The sequence below is a fragment of the Rhagoletis zephyria genome, unplaced genomic scaffold, assembly GCF_001687245.7.
Source record: "Rhagoletis zephyria isolate East Lansing unplaced genomic scaffold, Rhagoletis_zephyria_1.1 Rzeph_scaffold_00647, whole genome shotgun sequence".
NCBI lineage: Eukaryota > Metazoa > Arthropoda > Insecta > Diptera > Tephritidae > Rhagoletis > Rhagoletis zephyria.
The window spans coordinates 5,947-19,235 of record NW_016157731.1 but is presented as its reverse complement, the minus strand read 5'-3'; the positions used below and the strand labels follow the sequence as shown (position 1 = coordinate 19,235).

Here is a 13,289-nt window from a genome sequence, read left to right as displayed (position 1 = left end):
TTTTTATCATGGTTTATATTTAGCTAGCATCTATTATAGCATGAAAAATTGTAGTTGAAAAGGTAGGTTTATGAAAAGGCATTGACGAGTGGCAACACCGAGTGCTCCAGTAATCGACAAAATTCTGCGTATACAGACTGCGTTTAACTATAAGTTCTGTGTTCTTGACAAATTTCACCTTTAGAGCTAAATACACCACACAAGCGGTTTGTCAATGATGAAATGAAATGATTGAATAGCAGATTTGCCGGTGGAGAGAGCTGAGAGAGATGTGTCAGTATGTACGCTTGCTCCACTAAATCTTCGTTCATGCTGTTTTTTTTTTAACTTTCACAATGTTTTGCAAGCTATGATTCGTTGTTATTTTTGTACAAAAATATGATTCATGCTACAAACAAAACCACATAAATAAAGTTTCAAACTGTTCATACTAAAATTGAATGGGCTATAAAATTGTATACCAGAAATTTTCTTCACAAAATTTCGAGTAAAAAGGTTAAAATTTTCATGATCTTCAAATTTTCCTTAATTTTGTACAGTTTGAAACTTTGTTTGTATCATGAACCATATTTTTGTACAAAAATAATTTTTGTATAAAAATAACAAAAAAATTATTGCTTGCAAAAACATTGTGCATATTTAAAATAAAATTATGTTTAAAAAACTAAAACCTCCCATTATAATTGCCATTCGTACTGTCATCAGGTATGTAACTTGAAAATAGAAATCGCTGCATCTTTTAGGCGCATCAAAATTACATAGTTACATCCCGAGCTAATTAATATAATAAAAGGAAGGTAAAATAAAAACAAGGGTGAACGCAGATATAGTGGAGCGAGTATACAGTTTTGTAGCCCATTAAATTCTAGTATCAAAAATGCAAGTTCGGAGTTAGTATTGATTATTGAGATTTTTTTTTGTTTTAATTTTTTTCATATACATATGCAAGTATTTTCGATTTTTTTTTTGTATGGAAGACCGCGTGAAAAAAATTGCAAAAAAATTAACGGTAATTCGTAGCTACTTAGAACTTCTACTTTATTACAATAAAACTGATTGGGCTAAAAAAAGTTTAAAATTTGCATGAATTTGTCGGTTTGGGCCCGAGACCACAAACAACTTCGCCGGACAGGCTCTTCTACACTTGGTCCTTCCATTGTGTTCTTGGGCGCCCTTGCTTTCGTTTTCCATCCATGGGTGCGTAGGATCTTTCCACAGGAGCGTAGTCATCCATCCAGCGCAATCGTTGTATTTTTATGCACTTAACCATGTTGTAACGTTATAAAAAGCTCGTACACTTCCTCATTCCATCTTCATCGGTATTCGTTTCCCACGCGACCGGGACCATAGATTTTGCGTAGAATACGCAAACGCAAACGTCGCATGTTTAAACGCCTTATAAAAGTACGGATATGACGAGAGATTTGTAGGGCGTGATTTTCGTTTTTCGTTCGTCGAGAGTGGGCTCTGCTTTTCAATCGGACACCGAGCCCAAAGCAGCGCCTGTTGGCAAGAGTTATTCTTCGCTTTATCTCCAGACTGACATTATTGGTGGTGTTTATGCTGCATCCCAAGTAAACAAAATCCTTCACTACTTCAAAGTTTTGACTGTGACAAATACATACATACAGTATTAGGTTTTCAAAATATATCCCCTGACTAGTTTGAAAAAGTATTTATATTTAGCTTTCTTGCGTTTTTTTTTTTTAATTATCATTTCTAGAATGCCATCAAAAAGTTACCCGTGGAAGTGTTATTAGCACGTAAATCGTGTGGTTTATGCATCGTCTATGTTTTTTTTTTTTTTGCAAACTTTGACAATGAGAACTTGTATATTCCCCAAAGAGAGTGCTTTTGTTCACACGTATTTAGGGAATTGACGAGTTTCCATAAGCAAAGTGAATAAAAAAAAAACAACGCATACACACTACTGCTTGCATACAATCATTTGCACTAATTTCTGCGTAACACACCACGAAAAAAGAGAAAATATTATATAAACTAAACCATTATTGGTACGATGAACATATTAAAAAAAAAAAACTTAAAAATAGATACTGTAAATATGTATACAGCGTAACAAGGTCGTTGGGATTTTCAATGAATCTGTCTTTCACAAACAAACACACACAAATAACGGCACTAACGCACAGAAAAAAGGTACAGGAGAAATTGCTTGACGACATTCGTCAACGCATCAGGTCGGAACATTTCATGATGCGAGCCTGAAAGAAGAATACCATTAAATTGAGTGTATAAAAAGAGATTGCATGCCAATGTGTGCTACCTTCAAAGTTTTCATGTGTTTGCTAGTTGTTTTGGACAATGCAAGTTTGGTTTCCCGGCATGTTAGAAGTCTGCAAAAAAAACAAAATAAAATATTATGAGGCGGGTGGGTTGTTCCAAGTTCCAGCAAATGCTCAATTGATTGTGCTCTTACTCTTCAACAGCTTCTGAATAGCTGTCTTCCATTTGCCGGTATGTCTTTCCGCGTGTTGTACATGGACTCTTAGGCGATCGTGACTGCACCCTCAAGCTGTCCAGATGTTCCTTGGCCATCTCAATGTCCCGCTCCAACTTGTACACTTAGAAAAAAATACATATACATACATACGTATACAAACATATATAAAATTAAGATATTCTGTCTTCTCCTGAGTTTCACCTGAAAAAATTCACCCGAAAATTTGTCATCCACCCATAGTAAAACCATGAAAACCAAAAGTTGAAAAGTGAATCGGTTCGGGGAAAATGAAACTCATGATAAGGCTGATGAAGTACTCCAATTAACCGTTTCACACTTACCTTTTTCTTTGAGCATTTCCGCTGAATTGCTGCAGCAGAGCGCGTTTTTGCAATGGCAACACTTGAGACGCTCGCCATCCTTGAAACCTTGCTCGGTGAGTATCATATTTAGTAGACAGCCTGGATGCAACTTGTCAGCGGCCATGAATACTTTTCGATGCATATATGCCAACTCGCGAAAAGACATACATTGTATGCCGCTGTGCAATAGCTTGTGACAGAGGGCATAAAATTTGCTCTTCGGCACAAGACTTTTACAGAAACAGAATCCACACTCCATCATGAAAGCATTCAGTATGCCGCGCAGTTCCTTCTCCAGCGCACTGCCAGCCTTTATATTTGACATCATTGTAGTGGCATTAACGTCGATGAATTGTTGGAAAGCATCGTCGCCAGGAGCATCGGAAATTTTTCCTTTACGTCCTTTTCCCCCACCACCACTAGGACTGGCACCACTTCGCATTTGTAGTCTACCCGGGCTACCACCACCAACACCATGGACGTTGCCAGTTGCATCTGTAATACCTCTGGTACCACCGCCAGTTATTCCGCCACCGACTGCAGAACCATCCCCTGTGGGACCTGCTGTAGCACCGTCAGCGCCGGACGGACCTGCAGCCGCAGTGGGACTGCCGGGAGTACCAGTACTTGGTCCACTTACACCTGGAACGCCATCCCTGCCTGCACCGTCATCTAAAATAAGAATGTATTTTATTTGAATATATTATAACTTTTAAATAAGTATAAAGTTCACCCCTTTTGAGGTCATCAGATCCGCCGACCTCTTCTGTACCGGGTCCTCCTTTTCTACTAGCATCTGGCCCACCGTCCATGCCTACATCCGACCCGTCTTTTCTACTAGCATTAGGTCCGCCTTCACGAACTGTAGCTGGGCTTCCTTCCATGCCAGCAATAGGCCCTGTTCTTTTACCATCACCAGGTTCCCCTCCCTGACCAGTAGTTGGACCACCATCCTTGCCTGCACCAGGCTCACCTTTCTGACCTGCACCCGGACCGTCATATTTGCCCGCACCGGGTCGATCTTTTTGGCCGGTACCGGGCCCAGTACGGCCTCGGCTTTGTTCTTCTAGACCTGCATCAGGACTGCCTCTTTGTGTATCTTGACCGGCACCAGGGCTGCTTCTTTGGTCATCTTGACTGGCAACAGGGCCGCCTCTTTGTGCATCTTTAACGGCACCAGGTCCTCCTCTTTGTGCATCTTGCCCGACACCAGGGCCTTTTCCTCTTCGGTCATCTTGACCGGCACCTGGTCCTCCTTTTTGGTCATCTTGACCGGCACCACGTCCTCCTTTTTGGTCATCTTGACCGGCACCTGGTCCTCCTTTTTGGTCATCTTGACCGGCACCACGTCCTCCTTTTTGGTCATCTTGACCGGCACCTGGTCCTCCTTTTTGGTCATCTTGACCGGCACCACGTCCTCCTCTTTGTGCATCTGGACCGGCACCAGGACCTTTTCCTTTTCGGTCATCTTGACCGGCACCTGGTACTGCGTTTTGGTCATATTGCCCCGAATCAGGGCCGCCTCTTTGTGCATCTTTACCGGCACCAGGTCCTCCTCTTTGTGCATCTTGACCGACACCAGGGCCTTTTCCTCTTCGGTCATCTTGACCGGCACCTGGTCCTCCTTGTTGGTCATCGCGGCCGGCATCAGGGCCTCCTCTTTGTGCATCTTTACCGGCACCAGGTCCTCCTCTTTGTGCATCTTGACCGACACCAGGGCCTTTTCCTCTTCGGTCATCTTGACCGGCACCTGGTCCTCCTTGTTGGTCATCGCGGCCGGCATCAGGGCCTCCTCTTTGTGCATCTTTACCGGCACCAGGTCCTCTTTTTTGTGCATCTTGACCGACACCAGGGCCTTTTCCTCTTCGGTCATCTTGGCCTGCACCTGGTTCTCCTTTTTGGTCATCGTGGCCGGCATCAGGACCGCCTCTTTGTGCATCTTGGACCGCCCCAGGGCCCTCTCCTCTTCTCTCATCTTGACCTCCTCTTCGTTCATCTCTTAGGCCATCTTTACCGGCACCAGATCCAACTTTTCGGTCATCTTTACCGGCATCAGGGCCTCCCCTTCTGTCATCTTGACCAACGCCAAAGCCCCCTCTTCTGTCATCTTCACTGACACCAGGACCTTCTCTTTGCCCAACTAGACCGCCACCAGGGCCCCTTCTCTGGGTATCTTGATCGGCACCACGACCGACCCTTTCGACACCGGGACCTTCTTTTTGCGCATCATCAGTGCCCTTAACGAGGTCTTTCTTAACCAAATCTGGATCAATGCCACGTTTGACAAGAGCATCTTGTAAGTGTTTATTCTCTTCCTGGCATTTATTGTTCTTCGCTTGCTCTTCGAGCAATTGCCTCCGTAGGTCGTCGATCAGTTTCTCGTCATCGCGCGTGGTAATCGCATGCACTGCATTCGACAGCTCCGCATTTTTCAGATGTATATCACTTATCTCCCTCACTAGTTTCATTGATTCCTTCAAATCCTTATCCATACCAGCTGTATCTTTTGCCGTCTCACCCACATCCGAATCCAATTTATCGACACGATCAGAGAACTCGTGAAGTTTATTTATCGCACGCATATTAAGATCGTCCTTATCCTTCTTCAAGTTTGCAATATCGTCTTGAGCTTTCTTATATTTCTCCTCCATTTCCTCTAACTTTTTAAGAGCGTCTGCGCATAAATCTTCGGCCGCTTTCTTTACGTTACTTTGCAATATTTCGTTTTGTTTTGTTAATTGCTTGACGATATCTTGTAGACGTCGCATTTCGGCACAACATTCTTCGGGACTCAGGCCGTCGGTGATGGCGTGTCCATCGAAAATGCCGCCGCCACCGATTTTGTCGCCATCGCCGCCACGTTTCCTCAGCTCCTTCTTGATTTCGCTCAAGGTGGCGCGCGCAAAGAATGTCAAGTCCTCCATATAATCGGCACAAGTTTGAGTTTGTGTATCGTGAAGATTTTGAATGGCGTTGCCCTGCAACTCGTCGATGACATTCTACGTCGGTTCATTGGACGAAGTGAAGTGCGAAATCAATGATGCGAAGGAAAAAAGTAAATGAATACTTTGTAATCATAATACATACATATTTGTAGTGAAATTGTGAGTGCAACCGAATCGCTTAAGACTTTCTACCGAGTAATGTTGTTGCTTGTTTTTTTTCTTTTGTAGCAAATTCAAATTTATGTTTCAGTACAGCAACAATCATCTTGTTGCATTTCTTCCTTACTTATTTTTGATTTGTCTTTTCCTGATTTTCTAATTCATTTACTTTATTACATAGTATGCTTTTATTTTTGCATTTAGTGGTCAATATTTGCGTTTCTGTAGTCGAGTCTGCTGGCCATGAACTTCGATCGAATTGCCCACACGAAGCCCAAACCTTACGAAAACGAACTCTTTTCCTGTTGCTCTTCAAGCCCATGTCTACATACTGCCGCTGTAAATACGATCAAGGCCAGCGTGATTGAAGCTATGAATATCTGGTTTTTTGAATGGATGGTAGGGGGAGTAGAAAAGATGTTGATCTAATGAGTAAGAAGCTACGACAGGCAAGTTGCGTTTCCGATCCAGAGCCAGCCATGAAAGATACATACACCACACCAATTTTAATTAGTTTTAATTTTACAAAATGAATTTGTGTAAGAAAGCACTGAATACTTCACTCGCGTATTTAGTCTACTCGAACAGAAAGAAGAAAGAACTTTAAGGAAGTGAATATTTCACTGTAATCGGTATGATTTTCACTGGCACGATAGTCTTACAAAAAAACGCTCTAACTTTCATGGTGAAAAGCTCTTTTCACTTGTACATAATTTTGTTAGCGAGTTAGCAAAACACTGGCACGCCATTCGAGAGATCCGCCGGTAAGCCTCCGGGCAGCGTTTTTTATTTTTTATTAATTTTCTTTTAATGTGTATATTTTATTGTTTTAAAAAGAAATGTAAGTACATACTGAGTACATACCATGATTCAATAATAAAAGGTGTGCTCAGAAAACCGTTCTCTCGCTCCCTCTTGACAAAATCGGATCCCTTAGCAACCCTGCAAACCAAAGTTCCCGAAATCTTAAGGAAATCGTTAGGAGTATCTCATTTCTGTAACGATTTTTTTACGAATCTTCAAAGAAAATTATATGAAGGGGTTGACACGAACTGTATAGAAATTTCTGTATGAAAAATAAAGAAAATTCGGAAAAAATTCTACAAGAAATTCTTCACATAGCACCATTGTTTTCATTGCTTTACCGATTTTCTTCAGATTTCATATTATTTCATTTTAGAAAATTCGGCAAAAAATCAAATTTAAAAAGCCGAAATCATTCATTTGTTTTGTATATAAATAATTTATAAGCCATTTTGAATGAATTCATGCAGGCTTTTGATACATACATATGTATGTCTATCTATATGTCGTCTTACGTCTTCGTTACCATATATTTTAGAATTAAAAAAAAGTGACTACATGTGAAAACGTGTACCATGTATGTGTGTATATGTTGTCACCGCTGTGCATGCTTTGTATGCCAGGGAAGTGTTTTAGGTCCACCAGCACCTGTTAATCGTCTAGCTCGCTTACACAATTAGGGGATTCACAAGACGTGTTAACCGTCGTAAAATCTTAAGGTTAACATCTTTTTTAATTAAAATGGTTTTAGGGGATTTCTAACTAAACCGAAATTCTTTTAAACTGATAAAGAATATATAATTAGCCAGCCCCCCAACCATTTTAACCGCTATTTTACATAAACAAGTGTTAAGCTTAAGATTTTACGACGGTTAACACGTCTTGTGAATCCCCTAATACTGTTTGGTGGAGTAATATACATTCTGTTAAATAATTTAAAAATTCATAGATGGTGAAACCAAATCGGGCGCCTACCGGAAAATAATACCTTTCGAACAAAAGAAAAATCATTCAAATCGGTTGAGAAACATAGGAGCAGTAGGGAGGAATAGATTTGTATGGGATTTCGTTAGCGTATTAATATATAGATTTTTAAAGTTGGGAATATTGAAAATGCAGATATTCGAACGTTATTTTAAGTACGTATATTTATATTTACATATCCTAGACCAATATACGATTTCAAAATATTTTTCGGAAATTAAAATTTAAACTGATTCGAGATAATTTTTGGGTATATAGGCAAAAGAAAACGTAACATTAAAACACGACGTTTTATGTCCTCTTTATAAAATTATAATTAAAAAACAAACCGTAGAAGCCTGCACTCCCTATAACTACTATCAGTGATCACATTTATTTGCTTACCAACCAACAACGATATGCTCTTTTGCTTCTTCTCAGTTATTACATCTGTGTTCGTATGGAAAAGTAGCTTATTTCGAAAGGCTGGCTTTAGTATAATGCGGCATTCCTTTTATTCTTTAAACGACAAGGAATTTTTGAATGAAACTTAATAAGAATATTGACTTGCTAGTATCGGAACTATTTTTTGCACATTTATTTATCAAAAGTTGTTGTACTAAAGTCAGCTGGCAATTCGTCTACAAGGGAAAACATCAAGAACAATCGAAAAAAAATGCCAAAAATTAAAAAAAAAATTTTTTTTTTATAATTTTTGCACAAATTCTGAAGAGTGGATTGGTATGGTGTTTGTTATAGATGAACAACATTTTTATTAGCATACAATTAAAATTAAATATTATAAAAATAAATACGTTAAAACTTGTTACTATATGGCGGTCTTAAAATTATACAACGCAATATATATGTTATAACCGTTACGGTTCCTGTTTTATCTTAAATCTATCCCTCTGACTGTCTGCATATTTTCTTTTTTTAAATGCCGTTGTTATGCAAATACCCGTACTTTCGAATTAATTGCATTGCAAAATTTTAAATTTTTTTTTTTTCAACAACCGATTTATTTAACTTCACACAATTTCTTAAATATGTATTGAACAAAAAAAAAACACAGATTGCAAGCAAATACAGTTTAATTTGTAGTAAACAACTAATTAGATGTAATAAAAGTGGTGTTCCTCGCATGCAGTAGTAGATATGGGCGTTGAAAAATATGTAGAAAAAAATACGTAAACATAAAATACAATGCTATTGAACATAATATTCATATTATATTTATGTATAGAATTTAGCGAGGAGGCATTGGCTTGCAGTCAACTATCCGACAAAGAATTATCATTATCATGGCCAGCATCTGGGTTTCGATAGCACATACAATAGCCACTATTTCTAAATTTCTGGGCCTTGTACTACATGTATTTATGCATGTATACATATGAAATCGAAAAGAAACGAAAATACATACAAAAAGTGCTCGCTAAAATACTTAAGCTACATATGTCTTAACCCTCTAATGCATCACGATAAAACTGCTGGAAATTGAGAGAGCAGTTTCTGATTTTTCTATTTTATTTTGATTTCTTACTGGCTTCGCGTTATCTAACAAAGGTGAGGGCGCCACTAGGTAAGATAATAGGAGAGTATTAAGAATGCTTACGATCTTTGACACAATCTGAGCGACAAGAACTTTGATACGATAAGAAGTAATGTGAAATAGTGTTGGACGCGACGATGTCTAGGCACCTGTTGCAAAAATAAAGGCTTTAACAAGCAAAAATGAAGGACTAAGTTCGATGTGCTTGCAATCGGCAGAGCTTTGCATAACTAGCAAAAAAAAAAATAAACCTGTTACAAGGTGAAAACAGCTTCTCGATTGGCTATCGTAAAATTATATTATATATAGTGCTTGACTGTCAAAAAATTGCTTTGGTCCTGCTAAAATTTATTTGATTTTAAGAAAGAATTGTCCAGTGACAAGCGTGTACATTAGAGGGTTAAAAGAAAAAAGCGGAACAATTTACTTACCATCAATTGTTTATACTGGCAATCGTAATCGTTCAGCGACCGATCACGTCGCATCAGCTCGTTTCGCAAGCAGCTAATTTCCATTTGTAAGCATTCCGCTTTTTGTGCGCTACATCTGGCACGAATTAGGTCTTCTTTCATTTCGTCCAGCTGACACTGTGGGTGGGAAGAGAGAAAAACGTATTGGTTATTTGATAGGTAGAAGACTTCGTTTAATTTGGGAATCAGCAGCATTAACACCAATAATAACGTCAGCCTTGAAATCCAACGGAGAATCACTATGCAATTGAGAAGTAAAGTCCGCTCTCGTCGTACAAAAATCACACCCTATAAGTCACTCATCATGCCTGTGCCACTAGCATGGACAACGAAAAAATCTGATGAAGCGTCTCTTGACAGTTTTCGAGAAAAATATTCTGCGAAAGATTTGCGGACCTTTACGCGTTGGCGATTGCGAATACCGCAGACGATTTATCGATGAGCTTTACCACGATATATATGTACATAGTGCAGCGAATTAAAATTCAGCGGCTCCGCTGGCTAGGTCATGTCGCATCATCTCTGCATACGCGAGAACTTTGACCCCTTCCCTGTGTAAACTTAGAAGAATATTGTTTAGTACGCAAAACCACAGCAGCGGTGATAGTACCCAACCTTGCCACGTCTAACTTAACATTATCAGTTATTCGAATAGCAGGGCTAACTAGTTTTTGTCGGGAAAATTAAGCGAACCAGTGATACTTTAAGGTTTAGCAATTAACGCGATTAACGACTTGTCTAGATGAAACGATTCGATTATTTTTGTACGATTTTTTTTTTAACGATCAACAGATTAATCTATAAGGAGCTAAAGGTCCCTTAAAACTCTTTTACGTGAAAACCTATAAAACGTTGAATCATCTGGTAGGGAGTTGCTACCTTTTAGAAGGCAAAAACTAGTCGAGTTCCATATGGTGACTGCTGGTTAGCTCCGATCCCGAATGACGTCATCCACGATCAATCAACTCGTATCGAATTGAATGAAATAAATTATAAATCGAAATAATACATTTTGAATTGAAAAAGCGACTGGTTATCGAGTGCTGTAATTTAGAAAAATAATTTTCAAATCGAATTTTATTCGAGAGGTAACGGATGCCGTGATCCTGGTATATTATACGGGTTTTAGTTCGCTTAAAGGGTCGATTTGTAAGAATGTCACTGGCAACTTACAGATGGTAGTCCTTTATCTGCAATATCGTTTCAGCAACTGAGCTTTGACTGCTATTGTTATCTTATTACCTCGTTTTCGTTGTATAATACATTTTTGTTTGAAACATTCTCGCAAATTTTTCGACAAAAAAAATAAGAAAAGAAAACTCACCTTCAAAAACTCCTCGTTGAACTTCAGCTTGCCCATTTGATCTTCGTAGTAATCTTGCATCTTCTTCATCTCATGCTCCATTTTCACAATATGCTCAGACATTTTATCGGCTTCATTGGCTATCTTCTGCAGCTCATATACCCTTGCCTCGAGATCTTTGAACGTTTTGCATTTCTCACGCAAAGCATTGCGCTCCGTTATAATTGCCTTGAGTGTGTCGGGATCGACATCAGGCGACTTATTTCGATTACTATCCGTGCGTCCCTTCAACTTATCATCTTCGTACTTCCTTAGCATGGATACCTCCTGGCGCAATTTGTTTACCTCATTCTGTAGAAACGGCACATCATTGCTTTTTTCTGGTTCCATTTTGATTGCTTCGTAGGAGGCCCGCAACGACAGCTTCTCCATAAGTCGCTTCAGATGGGCATTTTCGGCTTGTAAAACTTCATACGCTTTATTCATATCTTCGAATTTATTGTAGATGTGGAGTAGTTCATTCTCTTCGCTTCTGTTTATTTTGCCGCTTGTTGCAAGTTTCTGTATTTTATTGTAGAAATCCTTCGCATGATTGCTATCGAATCTATCATTCATGATCGCCTTGATTTTGTCATTCTCCATATTGGCGACTTTCAAGCGTTCATTCGACACCTCTAATTGCTTTTCGAGTTTCTGCTTGTCCAACAGCAGATCCTGTAGACGGCCCATTTGTTCGTTGGCGCACGCAAGTACACTATCAGCGGTAACGAGACCACCTTGACCCTGTTTGCCAGCTACACCGCCGCCACCACCAGAAGCGCCACCACCATGACCAACACCTCCACTTCCGATATAAGCGGCTTGGCGATAACCATATTGTGGAGCATATCCACCTCCACGTCCACTTCCACTTGGACCGGAACTGCCCACATCACCACCCATACCAGCGCTAGCGCTATAGCGATTGCCATCAGCTGCATGTTTTCCACGATCGCCGCGACCATCACCTCCACGCCCGTTGTTTCTATTTATTCGTCTTTGTCCTCCTGCAGGCCCTGCTTCATCGCTTTCATATTCGTCATCGTCGCCAATACCGAAACCGCCAACCTGGAACGAGTAAAATGTTTCAAATTAGGGAAAATACTTCATTTATGTTATGCTATCACATAGATTCCTTAACTGGTGTTTTTATTTCTAGTAAGGATTTTATTATTTTTTATTAAATGTTTGTTTAAAATTACTCCAGAGTTGGGTATTCGTATTGGCTTACCGGCGTCTGGCAAGTGACCAAATCTGACAGGAATCTCGATTGGAGCGACTCATCCATGGCCCACGAGCGATCGTCGGTGGTCGATTGATACGTCTTCAATTTGACGCAAGCTCTGCGGCACTCATAGTCGACCGTTTCGTTCATGAAGGGCACATGAAAGAATTCTTTTTGTGTTGAAAAGGCCATTTTGATTCGAGAGTGAGGTGTCCCCCTTTGGTGTTTAAAAAAATTCGGTTATCTTTAATAGCGCGAAGGTGGAATTATTGCGTTTGTTTTTGCAGGCTGCTGTCAAGGATAATATTAATTTTCAAGTATTTTTTCCCTGTTCCCTGTTCTTCTACGGCTCTTTAATGTTTTTTTTTTTCTTTTTGTTTAGATTAATTGTTTGTTGTTTTTGTGGTCTTTCGTTTTTCTGATGAAAAATATCAAGGCTTTCGTTGTGTTTGCTCTTACTGCTTTTAAAAACTTGGATAAATACTTTCGGTACCGCAAGCTTTTACACAAAACAAATAACGGCTTATTAAAAATATGTTTCGCTGTAGCTCCCTTTTTATTTATTCCAACAATAGTACAGAAAGATATNCAAAACAAATAACGGCTTATTAAAAATATGTTTCGCTGTAGCTCCCTTTTCATTTATTCTAACAATAGTACAGAATTAGTTGTTGAAAAACTTGAAATTTATGTTTTGCAATGTGTTTTTTTTTTTGAACGAAATTCCAATTTGAAAACTGCTTTCGCTCGAGTTTCCTATATTTTCCAAGAAATGTTTTCACTAATTGACTTCGAACGAGCTACTAAGTTTCTTCATATTCATTTAGGAGCAACATACACAGTAAATTTTTGTTTTCCTTTGTTTGTGCAGTGTTCAAAATTGTTAGTTCATTTTACACTTACAAAAAGAAATTGCACGCACAGATATCACTTAAGCAGGGATCACACGATTTATAGATACATTTGTCCATTTTAACCGTCACAGAGTGGTGTTGTTAGG

General features: G+C 39.3%; 1 protein-coding gene across 1 annotated transcript; it reads right to left on the bottom strand.

The window, feature by feature from the left end:
- Nucleotides 1-2,064: 2,064 nt before the first annotated feature.
- Nucleotides 2,065-12,871, bottom strand: LOC108360889 (uncharacterized). Its single transcript, XM_017613351.1, has 8 exons — nucleotides 12,296-12,871; nucleotides 11,047-12,132; nucleotides 9,684-9,839; nucleotides 3,560-5,825; nucleotides 2,806-3,498; nucleotides 2,441-2,585; nucleotides 2,288-2,357; nucleotides 2,065-2,225 (listed from the first exon to the last, which is right to left on the bottom strand). Exons 1-8 carry the CDS (start codon nucleotides 12,479-12,481, stop codon nucleotides 2,190-2,192), a joined length of 4,638 nt encoding a protein of 1,545 aa, XP_017468840.1. The 5' UTR covers nucleotides 12,482-12,871; the 3' UTR covers nucleotides 2,065-2,189.
- Nucleotides 12,872-13,289: the final 418 nt, after the last annotated feature.

Bases quoted from the DNA above. Each gene is read 5' to 3' on its own strand.
- LOC108360889 (XM_017613351.1), bottom strand. From the start codon at position 12,481: ATGGCCTTTTCAACACAAAAAGAATTCTTTCATGTGCCCTTCATGAAC. The intron at 9,840-11,046 runs GTGAGTTTTCTT...TCCCACCCACAG, and splicing joins TCAACGAGGAGTTTTTGAAG to TGTCAGCTGGACGAAATGAA. The intron at 2,586-2,805 runs GTAAGTGTGAAA...TTTTTTTCTAAG, and splicing joins GGAAATGCTCAAAGAAAAAG to TGTACAAGTTGGAGCGGGAC.